The 16,415-nt window shown below is 62.6% G+C and overlaps 2 protein-coding genes across 6 annotated transcripts; one reads left to right on the top strand and one right to left on the bottom strand.

Annotated features, from left to right (window-relative positions):
* Window positions 1-529: 529 nt before the first annotated feature.
* On the bottom strand, window positions 530-4,904 carry GTPBP3 (GTP binding protein 3, mitochondrial). Of its 4 annotated transcripts, none has more exons than XM_059160427.1 (9): window positions 4,105-4,904; window positions 3,337-3,590; window positions 3,134-3,220; window positions 2,842-3,040; window positions 2,587-2,659; window positions 2,386-2,502; window positions 2,046-2,211; window positions 1,444-1,722; window positions 530-1,239 (listed from the first exon to the last, which is right to left on the bottom strand). In XM_059160427.1, exons 1-9 carry the CDS (start codon window positions 4,321-4,323, stop codon window positions 1,014-1,016), a joined length of 1,620 nt encoding a protein of 539 aa, XP_059016410.1. In that variant the 5' UTR covers window positions 4,324-4,904; the 3' UTR covers window positions 530-1,013. The 4 variants fall into 4 exon arrangements, with proteins under 4 accessions (XP_059016410.1, XP_059016408.1, XP_059016409.1 ...); XM_059160425.1 differs by having other exon boundaries at window positions 2,359-2,502; window positions 4,105-4,901; XM_059160426.1 differs by having other exon boundaries at window positions 2,359-2,502; window positions 2,842-3,044; window positions 3,159-3,220; window positions 4,105-4,901.
* An 835-nt stretch (window positions 4,905-5,739) lies between these two features.
* On the top strand, window positions 5,740-15,999 carry ANO8 (anoctamin 8). Of its 2 annotated transcripts, none has more exons than XM_059160413.1 (18): window positions 5,740-6,149; window positions 6,930-7,040; window positions 7,169-7,301; window positions 7,481-7,619; window positions 7,723-7,819; window positions 8,695-8,811; window positions 8,894-9,021; window positions 9,116-9,277; window positions 9,598-9,750; window positions 9,854-9,980; window positions 10,100-10,155; window positions 10,263-10,337; window positions 11,148-11,951; window positions 12,204-12,395; window positions 12,539-12,670; window positions 12,752-12,862; window positions 13,798-14,476; window positions 15,325-15,999. In XM_059160413.1, the coding sequence occupies exons 1-18, from the start codon at window positions 6,044-6,046 to the stop codon at window positions 15,687-15,689; spliced, it is 3,687 nt and encodes a 1,228-aa protein (XP_059016396.1). In that variant the 5' UTR covers window positions 5,740-6,043; the 3' UTR covers window positions 15,690-15,999. The 2 variants fall into 2 exon arrangements, with proteins under 2 accessions (XP_059016396.1, XP_059016397.1); XM_059160414.1 differs by lacking the exon at window positions 5,740-6,149 and adding an exon at window positions 6,537-6,560.
* The last annotated feature ends 416 nt before the right edge of the window (window positions 16,000-16,415 follow it).

Here is a 16,415-nt window from a genome sequence, read left to right as displayed (position 1 = left end):
CTCACCATTCGGCTCTCAGTACCAATGTCACCTCTGCAAGGCACCCTGCCCTCACATCCCTGAGCAGGCAGGTCTCCTCTTCATCATAAGCTCACACAACAGCCATTAGACCTCACCATCAGGAACTAGGTCTCTAACACGGGCAGGGGCAGCACTTGTGACGACTGGTCCCCTCTGAGTCCCCAGCATCCTGCACTCGGCCTGTTGCATAGAAGGCCTACGGCAAACTCAGAATGGAAGTCTGAACAAACCTATGTGCAAATCCCAAAGCTGGGGTTGTCCGGCAACTAAATAATTCTCTGAGCCTTAGTTTCCTCATCTGTAAAACTGTAACAAGATACTTACTGAATTGTGCTGTTATGAAAACTCAATAAAATGATGTGTGCGATTCTAGCACATAGCAGGTGCTTGGTAGGTACTGAAAGGACTGCGTAAGCTTGGAGGCCACAGGCGCCCAGGATCTTGCAAGTCTCTTTTCAAACATAAGAGGCAAAGCTTCCAGATGAATACCAAAAAAGGGAACGACAACTTGCAGAGCAATAAACACACACTTTATGGACAAAATACAAGACAAAACATATTTCACAGGTGTATCCACAAATAAACAAAAGAGCAGAGAGAATTCTGAACCAACACAAACTGTGACCCCCAGGGATGGGGGGAGGGGAATTTCCATGTTTAAGCATTTCTGAATCACCTGAATTTTTTTTATATTCCTTTAATATTTGCAAAGTAAATTAAAAAACGCAAAACAAAGATCCCTGAGGCCCTCCCATTCCATCCCAACCGTCCACTCCTACTCCCCCAGCACAGGAAGCCAAAGGGACCTCTGCTGAGCTCCACTCCAGGGCTGGAACCCCCTAGCACGGCTGGCCGTAGCTTAGTCACTGACAGCAACAAGGAGCTCACCACCTCTCAAGGCAGCACTTTGGTTCATGGTTCTGGGGTCAAGTTTTCTCCTGGAGATGAGATTCTCCCTTAGCCTAAGCTATTCCCACATGCCTCAGGGCTTCTCACTTGCCCACGCAGAAGTCCCGAAAGATGATGTCCAAGACCTCCTCGGTGCTGCCTCCGCCGGTGATGCGGCCCAGGTGACCCCGGGCAAGTCGCAGTGCCTCAGCAGCCAGGGCTAGGTCTTTTGTCTGCCTGTAGTGGCCGAGGGCATCCAGGCAGCCCTGGAGATGATGTTGGTGCCTTGCACGCGTCAGAAGCGGTGGGCCTGTGGACGGGTCCCCACACCTGGAAGGGAAAAAGGATGCGGTCTTTCTCAACTTTCTCAACTACCATTGAAGGGGGATCATCACTTGCATTTTGTAGATCCAGAAAACGAGCCTTGGGGGGCGGGTAGGCAGCCCAAGCCAGTGGCTCAGCCCTGACTTGAACTTGGGTTGAGGCAGGCTGAGGGATAGGGACGGGCAGAGGCGGGGCGGGGGAGCCGCTCACACTTCAGCCAGCTCCTTCCTCAGTGCCTCCAGGAGATCATCCAAGCCCTCTCCGGTCAAGCAAGACAGCAGCAGGTGCGGGGGCAGGTTGGGACTGGGGCCTGGGCCCCCTGGAGGCAGTAAGTCCGACTTGTTCAGCACCAACAGGAGGCGCTGGCTGCTCTCATTGGGGCTCCCAGCGCCTGCGGGGGCGACAACGGTATCCAGGAAGTTGCGGCTGGATGGAGAGGCGAGTTCAGAAGCATCCAGCACCGCCAGAATGAGGTCAGCCTGCTCCAGCCTGGGGGAACAGAGAGAACCAACCAAGTGACCCCAGAGTCGAGCAAAGGCATGGGGGTTGGGGGTGACCAGAGGGGCGGGGCGAGGCACGTGGGAGGGGTGGGGAAAGATGGGTGGGGCTTGGCACATGGAGGCGGGGCAAACCAAGAGGGGAGGGGCAGGAACAGGGGCTGAATTTAAACCTCGGCCCTCCCCCCACATCAGAGCCCCCACTCAAGCGGCCTCAGCAGGCTTTCCTGATTCAGGAGGGACACAAAATAATTGCAGCAAGGCGACATGGAAGTGGAAGGGCCGTTTCCCCATCCCACCACCCTATCAGCCTACCTCTCCCTGGCGCGCCGCACGCCCTCCTGCTCCACCGGCCCCACGCCCTCACGCAACCCCGCGGTGTCGCTCAGCAGCGCAGGGAATCCGGCCAGGTCCACGGGGATCTCCAGCACGTCGCGGGTGGTCCCCGGCTCCGGGGATACTATGGACACAGGCTTCCGGCCTGGGACGGGATTGGGGGTGGATATCATCACGAAGAGAGCGGGGTGGAAACCATGGAGCCTCCCAGTTGAGCTAAGTTTTCATCCTCCTCACTCCTCCCGGCCCCGCCCCCGACACTAGGCCCCGCCTCCGCCCGCCTCCCACGCACTGAGTAGGTTCACCAGGCTGCTCTTGCCAGCATTGGGGGGTCCTGCGACCACTACGTGCGCTCCTGAGCGAAGCCTTTGCCCGCGCCTGGCATCTCGAAGATGTGCGCTCAGTGCCAGCTCCAGCTCCCGTACTTGGCTGTCAGCTGTGGATGGAAGAAAGGGAGGGGAAGGAGTGGGGCCTCCGAGGGCTATGATGCCAGGTGTCCCCAACCCCTAGGAGGACCCACCTCGCTCCAGGACGCCCTCCTCCAGATTGTCATCCTCACCAAAGTCGATATAGGCCTCCACATGAGCCAGAGCCTGGGGGGTGGGGGAAGGCGGGTGGAGGTGGTGATGGGGTAACCCAGGAACCCACCCCCCCTGGGCCCAGGTCGAACCTGACCCAAGGGACCAGACTGGAGGCGCATGCATAGGAAGCTCCTATGCACCGAACGGGTAGGTAAGGTCTCTGAGGCAGGGAATGGGCGAAGAGGGGGGCTTGCCTTAGTGAGAGTCTTGGCCCAGCCATGGCAGAGGTGGCCCAGTTCCCCATCCAGCTGCCTCAGTGCCTGCCGCCGCTGCGCCTCGGTTTCTGCGTGAATTAGATCTGCCAGCCCCTCCACCTCGGTCAGGCTCAGCTTCCCGTGAGCGAATGCCCGCCTGGTGAACTCACCAGCCTCAGCCGGCCGCAGCCCTGGCACACTGCCTGCGGGAAGGTACTGGGTCCTGAGCTCCCTGGCCCCCATCCAGGTCCACTGACAGAGCCAGACTTCGAACCCAAGGCTACAGACTCACCCAGGGCCTGCAGGACGCCACTCACCACCGCTGGGCCTCCATGCACGTGGAATTCCGCGCAGTCCTCCCCCGTGAAACTTTGGGGACCTAGTGTGGTGAGATGGGAGTCGAGGAGAGTACGGCTAGGCAAAACGCCTGGGGGGTGGGGGAGAGGAAACTGGGTCATGAGAGCTACAGTAGGTTCGGGATCTGGAACCCCTCACCTGGGAACCAGAGCACCAGCGCGCGGTCCAACGGCTCCCCGGAACGGGGGTGGCTGAGCAGGCGCAGGCAAGCGTTGCGAGCTGGGGGCAAGTCCCGGGGCGCCGTGAGGCTCCGGAGGGCGTGGCCGCTGGCGGGACCGCTGGTCCGGATCACCGCGATGCCGCAGCGGCCTTGGCCGGAGCTCAGCGCGAAGATAGTGGCCCCGGAACCAGGGGCCGGGGCGCCGCTGCCCTGGCGCGTGCACGATCTGGGACTGGAGAGGGGAAGAATCAGTGCCTGTGGGAGGCTCTGTTGCCGAGGGGCACGTGGATAGGGCGCTCGATGTTCGGAAGATGGCCCCGGTGGAGGTTCTTAGCTGGGGGATGGGCAGATTGGAGCGTCTGAAGCCAGACGGTGACCCGATTGAGATCTCCGGGAACAGAAGTTGACCCAGATGTGGGTCTGCGACAGGGGGGTGGATATGTTGTGAGGGTGAGGGCGCTGATGTCGAAGTGTGATCCGAATGGGTACTCTGAGGCCAACAGATGACCCAGATGTGGGCTCTGCGGCAGAGGAATGAACGGATTGGGGCTTGGGAAAATGCGAAAGGTGGCTCTGCCCCAGGGAACTGGGACCCGGATCCCAGGGAGAGGATCTGAAGCCCAAGCAGCACCCCACGCTGTCACACCCGTTTCCCGTATCGCCCCACCTGCGAGGCCCACGTGCGGCCCAGGCTACTAGGGTCCACAACCCCCGCCACATGGATTCACAACCAGCGACCCGCCTACCCGCTCTGCCTGGGTGGCTTCTAGTCCTGACAGGAGGCTCCACCCACTCCGCGGCGAGACTGGTAGAATGCTTAACGACTCTCGATGATCATTGGGCTCCTTAGGAGGCGTACGGCCCACCCTCTGAAGATCTTCGTTTCTATTGGCCAGTGGCAGGGAAAGAGGCGGGGAAAGGGCTGGACGCGGGGGTGCAGCGAAATGGCGTTCCCCCGGCAACATTAGACCGAATTTTTAGGATCCTAGAACCGCGGGTATCCCAGACACCGGAAATGAGGGGTGGGAGGAAGAACCGGGCTTGGTCCAGGGCCGTGGGAATTACACCGAGTTGAGGGTTCCAGCCCGGTATTTTCCATCTGGCCACTTCGTAGCTTTAGGCGAAGCAAGAGCATCTCAGGAGCGAAGGATGAGTTCCGGGACACCCACGCCCTGGCCCTAGTAAAATCTTGTTCAAATTTCTGGGAAGATTCCTACCTGTGTTCCCAGAACTCTCCCTGTTTCTCGGCCCTCCCCCAGCTTTCCCTCCCGCCGCCCCCCCCCCCCCGGATACTCTTCTTCATTTGACAAACTCATCCTCAGGACCTAGCTCCAAGGTCCCCTCCGACAGGACACCTTTCTGGAATCCCCAGCACAGCCCTCTCTGCCCTCTGGCCTTTCCTGGCCCCGGCCTGCTCCTGCAGAGCTGAGTGTCCGGTCTCTCTCTGGCTCCCCGAAAGCCAGAAAGGGGAGTCTCAGGGATTTCTTTCAGGTTAACCCAGGACAGCGCAGAATAGCGGAATAAAGCGCTGATGGTGGAATTCCAGACACTGGCTGGGCGGGGTCTCCGCGGGCGCTTTCGCACGGACAATTCTCTGGTTCTTGGACAGAGCGGGCGGGCGACGCACTTGCGCTTGGGGAAGAATCTGTCGGACCCGCTGGAGTTCTAATCCCTGCCTCGACCCGCTCAACTTTTTCATTTGTCAGAGAGTGACAGACGCGGAAACTCGCCTTCTCCGAATTGTTCCATCTGTCATAAGTATACATCAGGTGCCTACTGTGTGCGCTAAGAACCAGAAGGGGCCCCTGGCCTCTCTGGGCTCTCAGTCTAACAGAAAAGGCTACTCGGGACGGTCAGGGGTCTGGGTGCAGATAAAATACAGAACGCCCAGTTAAATGTGAATTTCGGATACACAGTAAATAAGGTTTTGGTGTAACTATGCCCCATGTAATACTTGGGACATCCTAAAAGTGTATTCGTTTGTCTGAAATTCATTCATACAGTGGGAGGGCTGTACTTTTATTTGCTAAACTTGGAAGCCCTATGGGGTCCTCTCTGAGGAGGTTACATCCTGAGGGGAGCAGCGGTTAACTGGACGGAGAGGGCGTGAGGAGTGCACATGCTAAGGCCCTGAGGCAGGACGTGCTTTATTTATTAATTTGTATTCTAGCTGTGAAGTTATTGCTACCTGGAATCTCCCCCAACCAGGCCCGCCCCCTCCCACGTCCTGCCCTAGTCAAATCACGCCCAACGCAAGATTCCAAGCCGCGCCTTTGTAGATGGAGAAAACTAAGGCTGGAAGGCGGAGAATCCAGTCCCAGGATGGGCGGGGACGAGACCCAGAATTGAACGCGGGCGGGGACACATCCTTGGTGACTGCATCTTCGATGCGGGCGGAGACGAGCAGCAGAAAGCGAAGTGGGCGGGCGAGAACGGAATCTAGAAAACAACACGGGCGGAGTCGAGAACCCAAGAGCGACGTGCGCGGGGACGAGAAGGAGAATCGAGGTTCCGCGCGGGCGGAGACGAGAAGCAGCGCTCGGGCACGCGGGGACGGCGGCCGGCGCGGGCGGGCGCGGCCTTTGTCTCCACCTCCAGCTGGCTCCGCGGCTGCACCGGCCGGATGAGCCCGCGGCCCCCAGGCGCTCGGGCCGCCCGTAGCCCCTGACCTGGCCTGCGCTCGCCATGGCCGAAGCCACCTCCAGCGCCGGGGGCACGTCCCTGGAGGGCGAGCGTGGCAAGAGGCCCCCGCCTGAGGGCGAGCCTGCAGCCCCGGCGTCTGGAGTTCTGGGTATGTGTGCGGCGGCTGGATCTGACAGGGTTGCAGGTGCCTGTGGTGCGCGCGGCGGCTGGACGCGGAGTGGGATTGGGCTCAGCCGTCCCGGGCCCGGAGTCCAGTTGAGGGGCCGGCTTCTCCCGGCACTGCGGCTGCGGCGGGGCCAGCGAGGCTGGGACGGTACAGGGGGCGGGGGTCCCAGCGCAGAGACTTGGACACGCCCCTCGGAGAGCCCCGGCTCGGGGCTGAGCTCAGTCACCCCTTTGGGTTACCGGATCGCAGCCCGGCAGGGATGCGCGTGAGAGAGCCTCTCCGCAGAGGATACGGAATCATACGGTCCCGGGTTCGAATCCCAGCTCGCCTGTGTGACCTTGGGTGCGTGACTTAAACGCCCTGGTTCTCAGTTTCCTCACCTGTGAAATGGGGGTAAGAACCGCGCCCAGCTATGAGGACGCGCTGACATGATGTGGTGAAGCGCTGGCTCGGGGCTGCTAGTGAGCGCCCCATCGATTGTGGGTTTGGAGGCGGAGCTGGGGCCTCAAGAATGAGTAAGATTTGTAAGGGAGGACCTGGGGGAAGGGCATTCCTGGAGGAGGGCCTGGCTGGTGCAAGGACGTGGAGGGAAGGAAACAAGCTGAGGCCAAACCTTGCAGGTCCCTAGATACCAGACTCAGTGCAGAGGAAACGTGGCGAGTGTGCGTGCGAGCAGGGGTTAGGACTGGAGGGACTACACTAGAGGCTGGGGTCTTGGTCTGGGAGCAGCCTGACCTGGGCCCTGCCCTGCCTGCCCCCTAGATAAGCTTTTTGGGAAGCGGCTCCTGCAGGCTGGTCGCTACCTGGTATCTCACAAGGCGTGGATGAAGACAGTGCCTACGGAGAACTGCGACGTGCTGATGACCTTTCCAGGTACCTGTGCCCGCCGCCTGCCCAGTGCCCAGATGGGCTCCCTTGAGCTGGGCTCCCCTGAGTAGGAGTCTGTAAGAGGCCTCGGACCTCTTGTGGCAAGGGCCATCAGTCCCTGTGCCCCTTGGCAGACACGACTGATGACCACACGCTGCTATGGCTGCTGAACCACATCCGCGTGGGCATCCCTGAGCTCATCGTGCAAGTCCGCCACCACCGCCACACGCGTGCCTATGCCTTCTTCGTCACCGCCACGTATGAGAGGCGAGTCTCTGTCCCTGGACTCTCGCTGACCCTGCTACCCAGCTCCCTGCCTTTCCAAGCGTCAACTGTGAGGTGTAGCGCCCTGCATTTGTCCCAGGTGGCCGCCGAGTACACCATCCCTAGCTCCAGGATGGTGAGCCAGGGTCTCCCCATGACCCACCTCCGTGTCTTCCTGGCAGCCTACTTCGAGGAGCCGACGAGCTGGGTTTGCGCAAAGCGGTGAAGGCCGAGTTTGGCGGGGGCACCCGAGGCTTCTCTTGCGAGGAGGACTTCATCTACGAGAATGTGGAGAGTGAGCTGCGCTTCTTCACCTCCCAGGTGCGGCCAGTTCTGGCTCCCAGTCCGCACCCCTAGCGCTTGGGCTGCTGTTCCCTGGGCTCAAGTCCTGCCCTGTCCCCAAGCCCTGCTCTGTCCCCCGCAGGAACGCCAGAGCATCATCCGCTTTTGGCTGCAGAACCTACGCGCGAAGCAGGGTGAGGCACTGCACAATGTGCGCTTCCTGGAGGACCAGCCAATCAGTAAGCAGGCGGGACCAATCTCCAATCACACGTGGGGAGTTGGGTGGGGCTCTTAGAATACAGCCTATCAGTGCGAGAGGGTGGAGCCTAGAGACAACCGACGAAAAAAGCTAGTGAAGAATTGGGTGGGGCCTGGAGACATCAATCAATGTGGTGAGGGGTGTGTGGCCTTAGCCTAGGGGTGAGGCTTACTCCCCGGAAGCCCTTCCGAGAGAAACCATTGTCTGGGTCTGGGATTAGGTAGGGGCAGGACCATGGACAGCACTCCATGCCCTGTGTGGCGAGGCCCTGGGCCTCAGTTTCTTCTCCAAGAGACCAGCTGCTTCAAGTTCACCTTTTGATGCCAGCTTTGCACCATCCCTCAGAGCTTCAGAGCAGTGAACTGAGGCCAAATGGCTTTATTTAAAAATGAGGTTCCTGGGGTGCCTGGGAGGCTTAGTGGATTAAGCCTCTGCCTTCTGCTCAGGTCATGATCTCAGGGTCCTGGGATCCAGCCCCGCATCCGGCTCTCTGCTCAGCAGAGGCCTGCTTCCCCCTCTCTCTCTCTGCCTGCCTCTCTGCCTACTTGTGATCTCTCTCTGTCAAATAAATAAATAAAATCTTAAAAAAAAAAAAAAAAGGTTCCACACTGGGACCCCACCCTCCCAGGTGGATTCCTGCACCCCCTCCTGCCTGCCTCTGCACCTCTGAAGTTCTGAAGAAGAACCAGATATCCTGCCCAATTAGAATTCCTCCCTGGGAAGAGCCTCTGAAGATTGAAAAGCAGGGAAAAACTGTGACTTGGGTTTCGGCTGGAGCGGGGGCTGAGTGTGGGGAACTGGCCAGGCCAGGCCCAGGCAGAAGGGTGGGGCTCAACTGCTCTTGTCCCCCAACAGTCCCTGAGCTGGCGGCCCGTGGGATCATCCAGCAGGTGTTCCCGGTCCATGAGCAGCGTATCCTGAACCGCCTCATGAAGTCATGGGTGCAAGCTGTGTGTGAAAACCAGCCTCTAGGTGCGGCCCCAGGTCGGGGGGTGTGTGGGAGTCTCAGGAAGTGGGCAGGGCTAACCGGGACCCCGCCCTGTGCTCCTGGCAGATGAGATCTGTGACTACTTTGGAGTGAAGATTGCCATGTACTTTGCCTGGCTGGGCTTCTACACATCAGCGATGGTATACCCAGCCGTCTTTGGCTCCGTCCTGTACACATTTACGGAGGCTGACCAGGTGCTGGGGGTGGGCTGGGCTGGGGCCGGAGTGCCTAAGACACCCTCTTCCCTGGGCCAACCCGGCCAACAGCTCAGCCTTCCACCATCCCCAGACAAGCCGGGATGTATCGTGTGTGGTTTTTGCCCTCTTCAACGTGGTCTGGTCAACCCTGTTCTTGGAGGAATGGAAACGGAGGGGGGCAGAGCTGGCCTACAAGTGGGGGACGCTGGACTCACCTGGGGAAGCTGTGGAGGAACCACGACCTCAGTTCAGGGTCAGTTGGGGTGTGTGAGTCCAAGGACTCCAAGAATGAGAGGGGGAGGCAGGGGGTGGGGGGCATTGCAGGGGCAAAGACAAGGTGTAAAATAGGGCTGCAGCATCAGAGAGGGTATGCCGGGTGGGGGGCTCTGCATGCCCCAGAGAAGAGGTGTGGGAAACTGCATTTGAGGGACTGGGGAAGGTGGACTGTGGGGGGCACCCCAAAAGCAGAGGCATGGTGGAGGAAAACAGAACTCAGGGGCCTTGGGAAGGCTGTGTGGGGACAGGGGCAGCCCCTCTGTCCTCACACTGTGCCCCACCCCCACCCTCTGCCAGGGTGTCCGGCGCATTAGCCCCGTGACAAGGGCTGAGGAGTTCTACTACCCGCCCTGGAAGCGGCTGCTCTTCCAGCTGCTCGTGAGCCTCCCCTTGTGCCTCACCTGCCTGGCCTGCGTGTTCCTGCTCATGCTCGGCTGCTTCCAGCTGCAGGTGACCTCCAGTCCCCTTGGCCCTGATCTGGCCGCCGCTGGCCCAGGACCACTCCGGGCTGCGCCCAGATGCTAGGGTGACCGGTGAAACCCTGTTCCTACAGGAGCTGGTGCTGAGCGTGAAAGGGCTGCCCCGTCTTGCCCGCTTCCTGCCCAAGGTTGTGCTGGCCCTGCTGGTCAGCGCCAGTGCTGAAGGCTATAAGAAGCTTGCCATCTGGCTCAACGACATGGGTACGCCCTGCAAGGGGAGGGCCTGCCACTCTGGGGAGGAAGGTCCCTACTGCCCTTCAGGGCCCCCGCTGCCTTCAGGGGGCCTGGGCTGCCTCCTCACTCACCCCCTCGGCCCCCAGAGAATTACCGGCTGGAGAGCGCCTATGAGAAGCACCTCATTATCAAAGTCGTCCTGGTGAGTGGCAGCCAGCAGGCAGGCAGCGAGGGCTCTGCGTGGGGTATAGGAGGGGCTCCTGGGTTTGGGGGTGGCAGAGGGACTGCCCTCCTGCTTCCTTCCCACAGTTCCAATTTGTCAACTCCTACCTGAGCCTCTTCTACATCGGCTTCTACCTCAAGGACATGGAGCGCTTGAAAGAGGTGAGACCCCAGCCCAAGGCAGTGCCCCCCACCACAGTGGCGGCCAAGGGGGGCCGGACTTGTCCACCCAAGGGGTCCACGGGCTCTCCAGCCCCTCCCCCCCCTCCTCCATCCTTCTCTCTCTGTCCGTTCGTCCATGTGTCCTCTCTCTGCCTGTCGTCCCCCATCTGTCTGTCCACCTGTCCGTCGGTCCCTCCACAGCTCCTGCTCGTCCTGTCCCTGTCCCAGAGCCTCGAGCGGCAGCTTCGGGCGGTGCTGGTCCCGCTCGCGGCCCTGCGGTTCCGCCTGCTCCTCCTCTCCCTCCGGGGCCTCCTGCTCGTGGCCCGGGCCAAAGTATGGGCAGATGGCGAGCCCATGGGGCCTCGCCAGGGCGGGCAGTGTGGCTGTGGTTGGGGCCTTGCGCTGCCTGAGCCAAGGGTGCATGTTCCAAGGGGCGGGCTCTGCTGATGGGGTGCGGATGGCAGGGGTCCCTCGAGGCCCTGGGCCCCAGCTGAGCTCCTGGGCAGTGCTCCAAGCAGGGGGACCCTGATCCCCAGCAGGGTGGAAACGTGCATTGCAACCCCAGGAGCTTGGCTTGGAGCACTGCGGCCTGCCAGGCTCCAGTTGGTGGGAGAGGCTGCAGAGGTTGCTGCTGGGGCCACCATGTCCAGGGACCCCATTAAATGGGGTGGAGGCAGCAGTTGGGTTCGGGGCATGTGTCTGGCAACTTGCTCCTGGAGGGCGGCTCCCTAGTCCCCGCAGCCTGCCCCCGGTACCCCGGGCCCTGCCTGCACCCCACGTGGCCTCTCTCCTCCCCCTTCCTGCCCCCAGATGCTGGCCACTCTGCTGATCACCCGCCAGTTCCTCCAGAACGTGCGCGAGGTCCTGCAGCCGCACCTGTACCGGCGGCTGGGCCGCGGCGAGCTTGGCCTGCAGGCAGCCTGGGAGCTGGCCCGTGCCCTGCTCGGCCTGCTGAGCCTCCAGCGCCCCGCACCCCGTCGCCTTGAACCCCAGGCTGAAGAGGGGGGTGGCGGTGGCGGCGGCGGGGGCCGTAGGTGTCTCAGTGGGGGCTGCGGGGCCCCCGAGGAGGAGGAGGAGGCACCAGTGGAGCGGAGGCCCGCAGGGGAAGGGGGGGAGGTGGGGGATGGGTCTCGGGGAGGCAAGGAGGACCAGGACGAGGAGGAGGAGGAAGAGGAGGAGGAGGAAGATGACGAGGAGGAGGGCGAGGAGAGCAGCCTCCTGGACTGCGGGCTCCGGCTGAAGAAGGTCAGCTTTGCTGAACGAGGGGCCGGGCGGCGGCGGCCTGGCCCCGAGGCCATCCTGGAGGAGGGGAGCCCCACCATGGTGGAGAAGGGGCTGGAGCCGGGAGTATTCACGCTGGCCGAAGAAGACGATGAGGCTGAAGGGGCTCCCAGCAGTCCTGAGCGGGAGCCCCCGGCCGTCCTGCTCCGCCGGGCTGGGGGTGAGGGCCGTGACCAGGGGCCAGATGGGGGCCCAGACCCAGAGACTGGCTCGGGTGACTCAGGCAGGAGGCAGCGGCGGCAGAATCGGTCGTCTTGGATTGACCCACCTGAGGAGGAGCACTCACCCCAGCTCACCCAGGCCGAGCTTGAGAGCTGTATGAAGAAGTACGAGGTGAGGAGGGTGCATGGGAGGCCCAAGGTCAGGCCTGTGGCGGGGCAGGGCACGTGGTCTGAGGGGTGACCTAGAGGGCGTGATAAAATGGGCCCTCGATGTGGTTGGGAACTTGCCGGATGGGGAGCTCTGGGTCCCTTCAGGAGAATTGGAGGGCGGGAGGCAGGCTTGAGAGAAGAAGGTAGTGGGAGGTAGGGGGCATCTGGGTCTGAGGGAGGGGGACCAAGGCCACACCCAGGCACCCGCCTGCAGGACACCTTCCAGGACTACCAGGAGATGTTCGTGCAGTTCGGCTACGTTGTCCTCTTCTCATCGGCCTTCCCCCTGGCTGCTCTGTGCGCCCTGGTCAACAACCTCATCGAGATCCGGAGCGACGCCCTCAAGCTGTGCACGGGGCTGCAGCGGCCCTTCGGGCAGCGGGTGGAGAGCATCGGCCAGTGGCAGGTGTGCGGAGTGCCAGAGCCCAGGCCCCGAGGGAGTCCAGGGGTGGGGGGGGCGCTGGGGAGAAGCGGGAGGCCCAGGCAGGGTGGCAGGACCCCACCTGAGCCCCGCCCCCTGCCCCGCCCCACTCCTCTGTGCCCCTGCAGAAGGTGATGGAGGCCATGGGCGTCCTGGCCATCGTGGTCAACTGCTACCTGATTGGCCAGTGTGGGCAGCTGCAGCGCCTCTTCCCCTGGCTCAGCCCGGAGGCGGCCATTGTGTCCGTGGTGGTGCTCGAGGTGGGGCTGGTGGCTGGGTGGAGGAGCTGGGGGGGCAGCAGGGCGTCCCCGAGCCTGCAGCCTCTCCCTTTGTCGCCTCAGCACTTTGCCCTGCTCCTCAAGTATCTCATCCACGTGGCCATCCCCGACATCCCAGGCTGGGTGGCCGAGGAGATGGCCAAGCTTGAGTACCAGCGCCGGGAGGCCTTCAAGGTACACGGGTGTGGGACAGGGCTGGGTTGCTGCCGGCTTGCAGCGGGGCTTCTCAGCCTTGCCGGGCTGGCCTTGCCAGGCTGGCCACCAGCCGCCAGCCACTGAGCTGAAGGGGAAAAGGGGTGGAGCCCCAGGGAATAATGAGCGTGCTGCCGGGGCCGCTCCGTCCCCGGGATCCCTGGTGGCATCCAGCACCGGGCTGGCACTTGTGAACCCTTAGTCATCGCCAGCTCGCCGTCAGTGCCCTGTTTGGGGCCAGGGACAAGGCTGATGCTTCCTAGAAGCCCAGCTTCTGCCACATTCCCCAGAAAGCTGCAGAGTGGGCCAAGGAGCTCACCAGCGCCAGGCGGCGCTCTCCGTGGTCATGGAAACGTTCTGTGTCTGCGCTGTGGCTCCTTGCTCCGGGTGGGCGTTGGCCACTTGAGGTGGGGCTGGTACAACCGAGAGACGGAAGTCTTATTTTATTTCATTTTAATTACTTAAATTGGCATTGACAAAGCCACGTGTGGCTCCTGGACTGGCCAGGGCGGACTCTGGTATGCGTCAGTCATGACTCAATCTGTCACTGGTTCTCCAGAAAGTGGAGAACTGTTGAGGCCCACGATGTGTTTACATTCTCCCAGTTCTTAAAACTGTGCCCTCACACACAGCTGGGGACAGAGTTGGTGGCCGGTAATGTCCCCATTCTCTTCTCGGTTCTCAGAAACCACTGACATGGATCCAGGAATGCAGTTGGTGCCTAATAAGTGGTTAGATGTCTCCATAATTTCTCGGAGAGCCCCCGGGTGGGCCCAGGGGTGCAGCTGGTGCCCAATATGTGTTTGGACCTCTCCCCACTCCTGCAGAGAGCACCCGCGGGGGCCTGGAACCTCAGCTGGCTCCGGCTCACACACCCTCTCTGCCCAATCCCCATAATGGCTCTACTCTGCCCGCAGAGACACGAACGCCAGGCCCAGCACCGCTACCAGCAGCAGCAGCGGCGGAGGAGGGAGGAGGAGGAGCGCCAGCGCCATGCAGAGCACCACGCCCGGCGAGAGCGCGATGCCGGCGGCCGGGAGGAGGCCCGGCCCGAAGGCTCTGGGCTGGACCCCGCTGCCCCTGAGAAGGCCTCCACCAAGGCCAAGGGCAGCGGGGCGGGTGGCCACGGGCAAGAGCGGCCCAAGCGCCCGGGGTCCTTGTTGGCACCCAACAACGTCATGAAGCTGAAGCAGATCATCCCGCTGCAGGGCAAGTTCCTGTCGTCTGGGGCGACATCCTCACTGGCCAGTGCAGGGGCCGGCCCTGCCGCCCGGCCACCCCCTGCCCAGTCACCCACGGGGAGTGACACCCGCCTGCCAGCCTTCCTCAGCTTCAAGTTCCTCAAGTCGCCTGAGACCCGGCGGGACCCAGAACGCAGCCACTCACCGCCCAAGGCCTTCCACGCTGGCAAGCTCTTCCCTTTCGGCGGGGCCCGGGCTGACACCGGGTCCAACGGGGCAGGTGGGCAGGCCCGGCTGGACGGGACCCCCGGCGGCAGCGGTGGCGGCGGCGGAGGCCGAGCCCAGCGGAGTGGGCCGGCAGACGAGGCTGCGGCTGAGGAGCCGGACGCCCCCCGGCCTGAAGAGGAAGGCTCAGGTCACAAGCTTTAACTCGGGGGTGGGGACTCTGGGCCGGGCTTTTCGGGAAGGGATGGGGTGGCCAGGCCTGGGGAGAGGGGCTGAAGGGGACAGAGGAGGCCCGGTCTCTGGTACCGGTTGGGAGCCTGGGTATGTGGTATGTGGAGCCTCTCAAGTCAAAGCTTGCTCAGTGTCTCCAGGTCCCTGACAGCCAAAGCCCCCTGGCCCCATGCCCCTCCCAGGGCACCCTGCCCACCGAGCTCTGGGGCCAGGAGAGGAGATGAAAGGGGCTTCTTCACCACCTGGCCCAGCCTCCTCTCCTGCCCCTATGAGACCCCCATACCCAGCTCACTCTGGGGGGGGACTGGACCCCCCCCCCAGGCCTCTATGCAAGTTCTCACCCTGCAGCCCAGCTGTTCAAGGAGGCCTTTCTTGGAGGTGGGGGCTGGAGCTGCCCCTTTGGGGAGCTCGGGGTGCTCGGCCACAGGCTGCACCCATATCCGTGCTGAGCAGAGGTGCCAGCCTCACGCCCCCCATCCCCACCTTGCGGGGCCCCACCCCAGCCCCACCCAGCCCCAGGCTCCAGCAGCTCATCCCCCAGGGAGCCCAAGAGGTGGCAGCTGCAGTACCAGGGACGCAGGTCAGAAATCAGAGGGACTTCCTCAGACTGTCCTCTCCCCATGATGGGGAGGGGCCCAGTGCCCAGAGGCAGGGGATGCACCCGAAGACGCCCACCCCTTGTCACTGATCAGAAGCAATAAGGCCCTCGATGTGCCTGGAAGCCCGGGAGGGAGCGCGGGTAGGGTCTGAGCGGGGTCCGGCGGCGGGGGCGGCACCCCCCCGGAACGGCCCCTCTCGCCTCCGCAGGGACAGCGCTGGCCCCCGTGGGCGCCCCTGCCCTCCGCACCCGCCGCAGCCGGAGCCCCGCGCCACCGCCAACGCCGCTGCCTCGGCCCCCGACGCCGCCCGCAGGCTGCTGGCAGTGGGACGGGCCATGGGGCTGCGGGGGCGAGGGCGCCGCCCCCCGTCAGGCCCCCGCCCCCGTCGCAGCCGAATGTCCGCCCTGCGCCCTCGCCGGCCCCCCGCCTGCCCCGCAGCCCCTGCCGGGGGACGTCAGCTTCTACAGCCTCCCGCCCCCGCCGCCCACCTCTGAGCCCTCCGAGCCCCCCGCGCCCTCGCCCAGCCCCAGCCCCAGTCCCCAGGCCGTGTGCTGGCCCAGCGGCTGGCATTAGCTCCACCCGCCCGCCCTGCCTTCCTGTTCTCATATGCAATATCAGTCCGTGGACCGGGGCGGCGGCCGCCACCCAGAAAACGCGCTTCGGCCCGACGGCCCCCAGTATTGGCTGCTCTCCTGGGGCAGGGCTGGGGGCCGGGCCCCCCCATCTGCCGTTTTCCTTTCGACCCGGATGGGGAAAACGAAAGGAAACCCCAAAAAACCAACAGAAAACACACAGAATAGGCGATTATTTATTTGTTTTTAATTTATTTTGTCATATTTTTGTAAAACGGCAGAAATGCAATAAAAAGTATATTTCAACAGTGCCCGAGGACAGAGCAGTGGAAGGGGGATCAAGGGGGCCCAGTGACTTGTAGTTGGTGCTGGCTTTTGGGGGACCTAGCAGGCCTAGGGTGGGGGCCCCTCCCATCCTCTGACCCTTAGGGGCCTCCTCCTAAGAACTGGGTCTTGAGGCCACAGATGGAAAACTCCAGAACGCACCAACTCTGAGTCGGCCCAGATTTGGGGGCCAACTACAGGCCTGGGGCCCCTGGGAGGAGCCACAGAGCCTCAGGCCCTGGTGTCAGCCTCCTAGACAAAGGAAGAAATCTCCAAGTGTTTAAAAGATGCAGCAGTTTGGGTGCGGGGCCTGGGTCCTGAATTGGCCTTGGCCCTGCAGGGTGATTGAGGTGACCGTCTTCAATCGGCCTTTCTGGCACAACTGTCCCCCCCCACCCCGCCC

The sequence above is a fragment of the Mustela lutreola genome, chromosome 2 (genome assembly GCF_030435805.1).
Source record: "Mustela lutreola isolate mMusLut2 chromosome 2, mMusLut2.pri, whole genome shotgun sequence".
NCBI lineage: Eukaryota > Metazoa > Chordata > Mammalia > Carnivora > Mustelidae > Mustela > Mustela lutreola.
The sequence above is the reverse complement of the archived record's forward strand: the minus strand, read 5'-3'. Positions and strand labels throughout refer to the sequence as shown.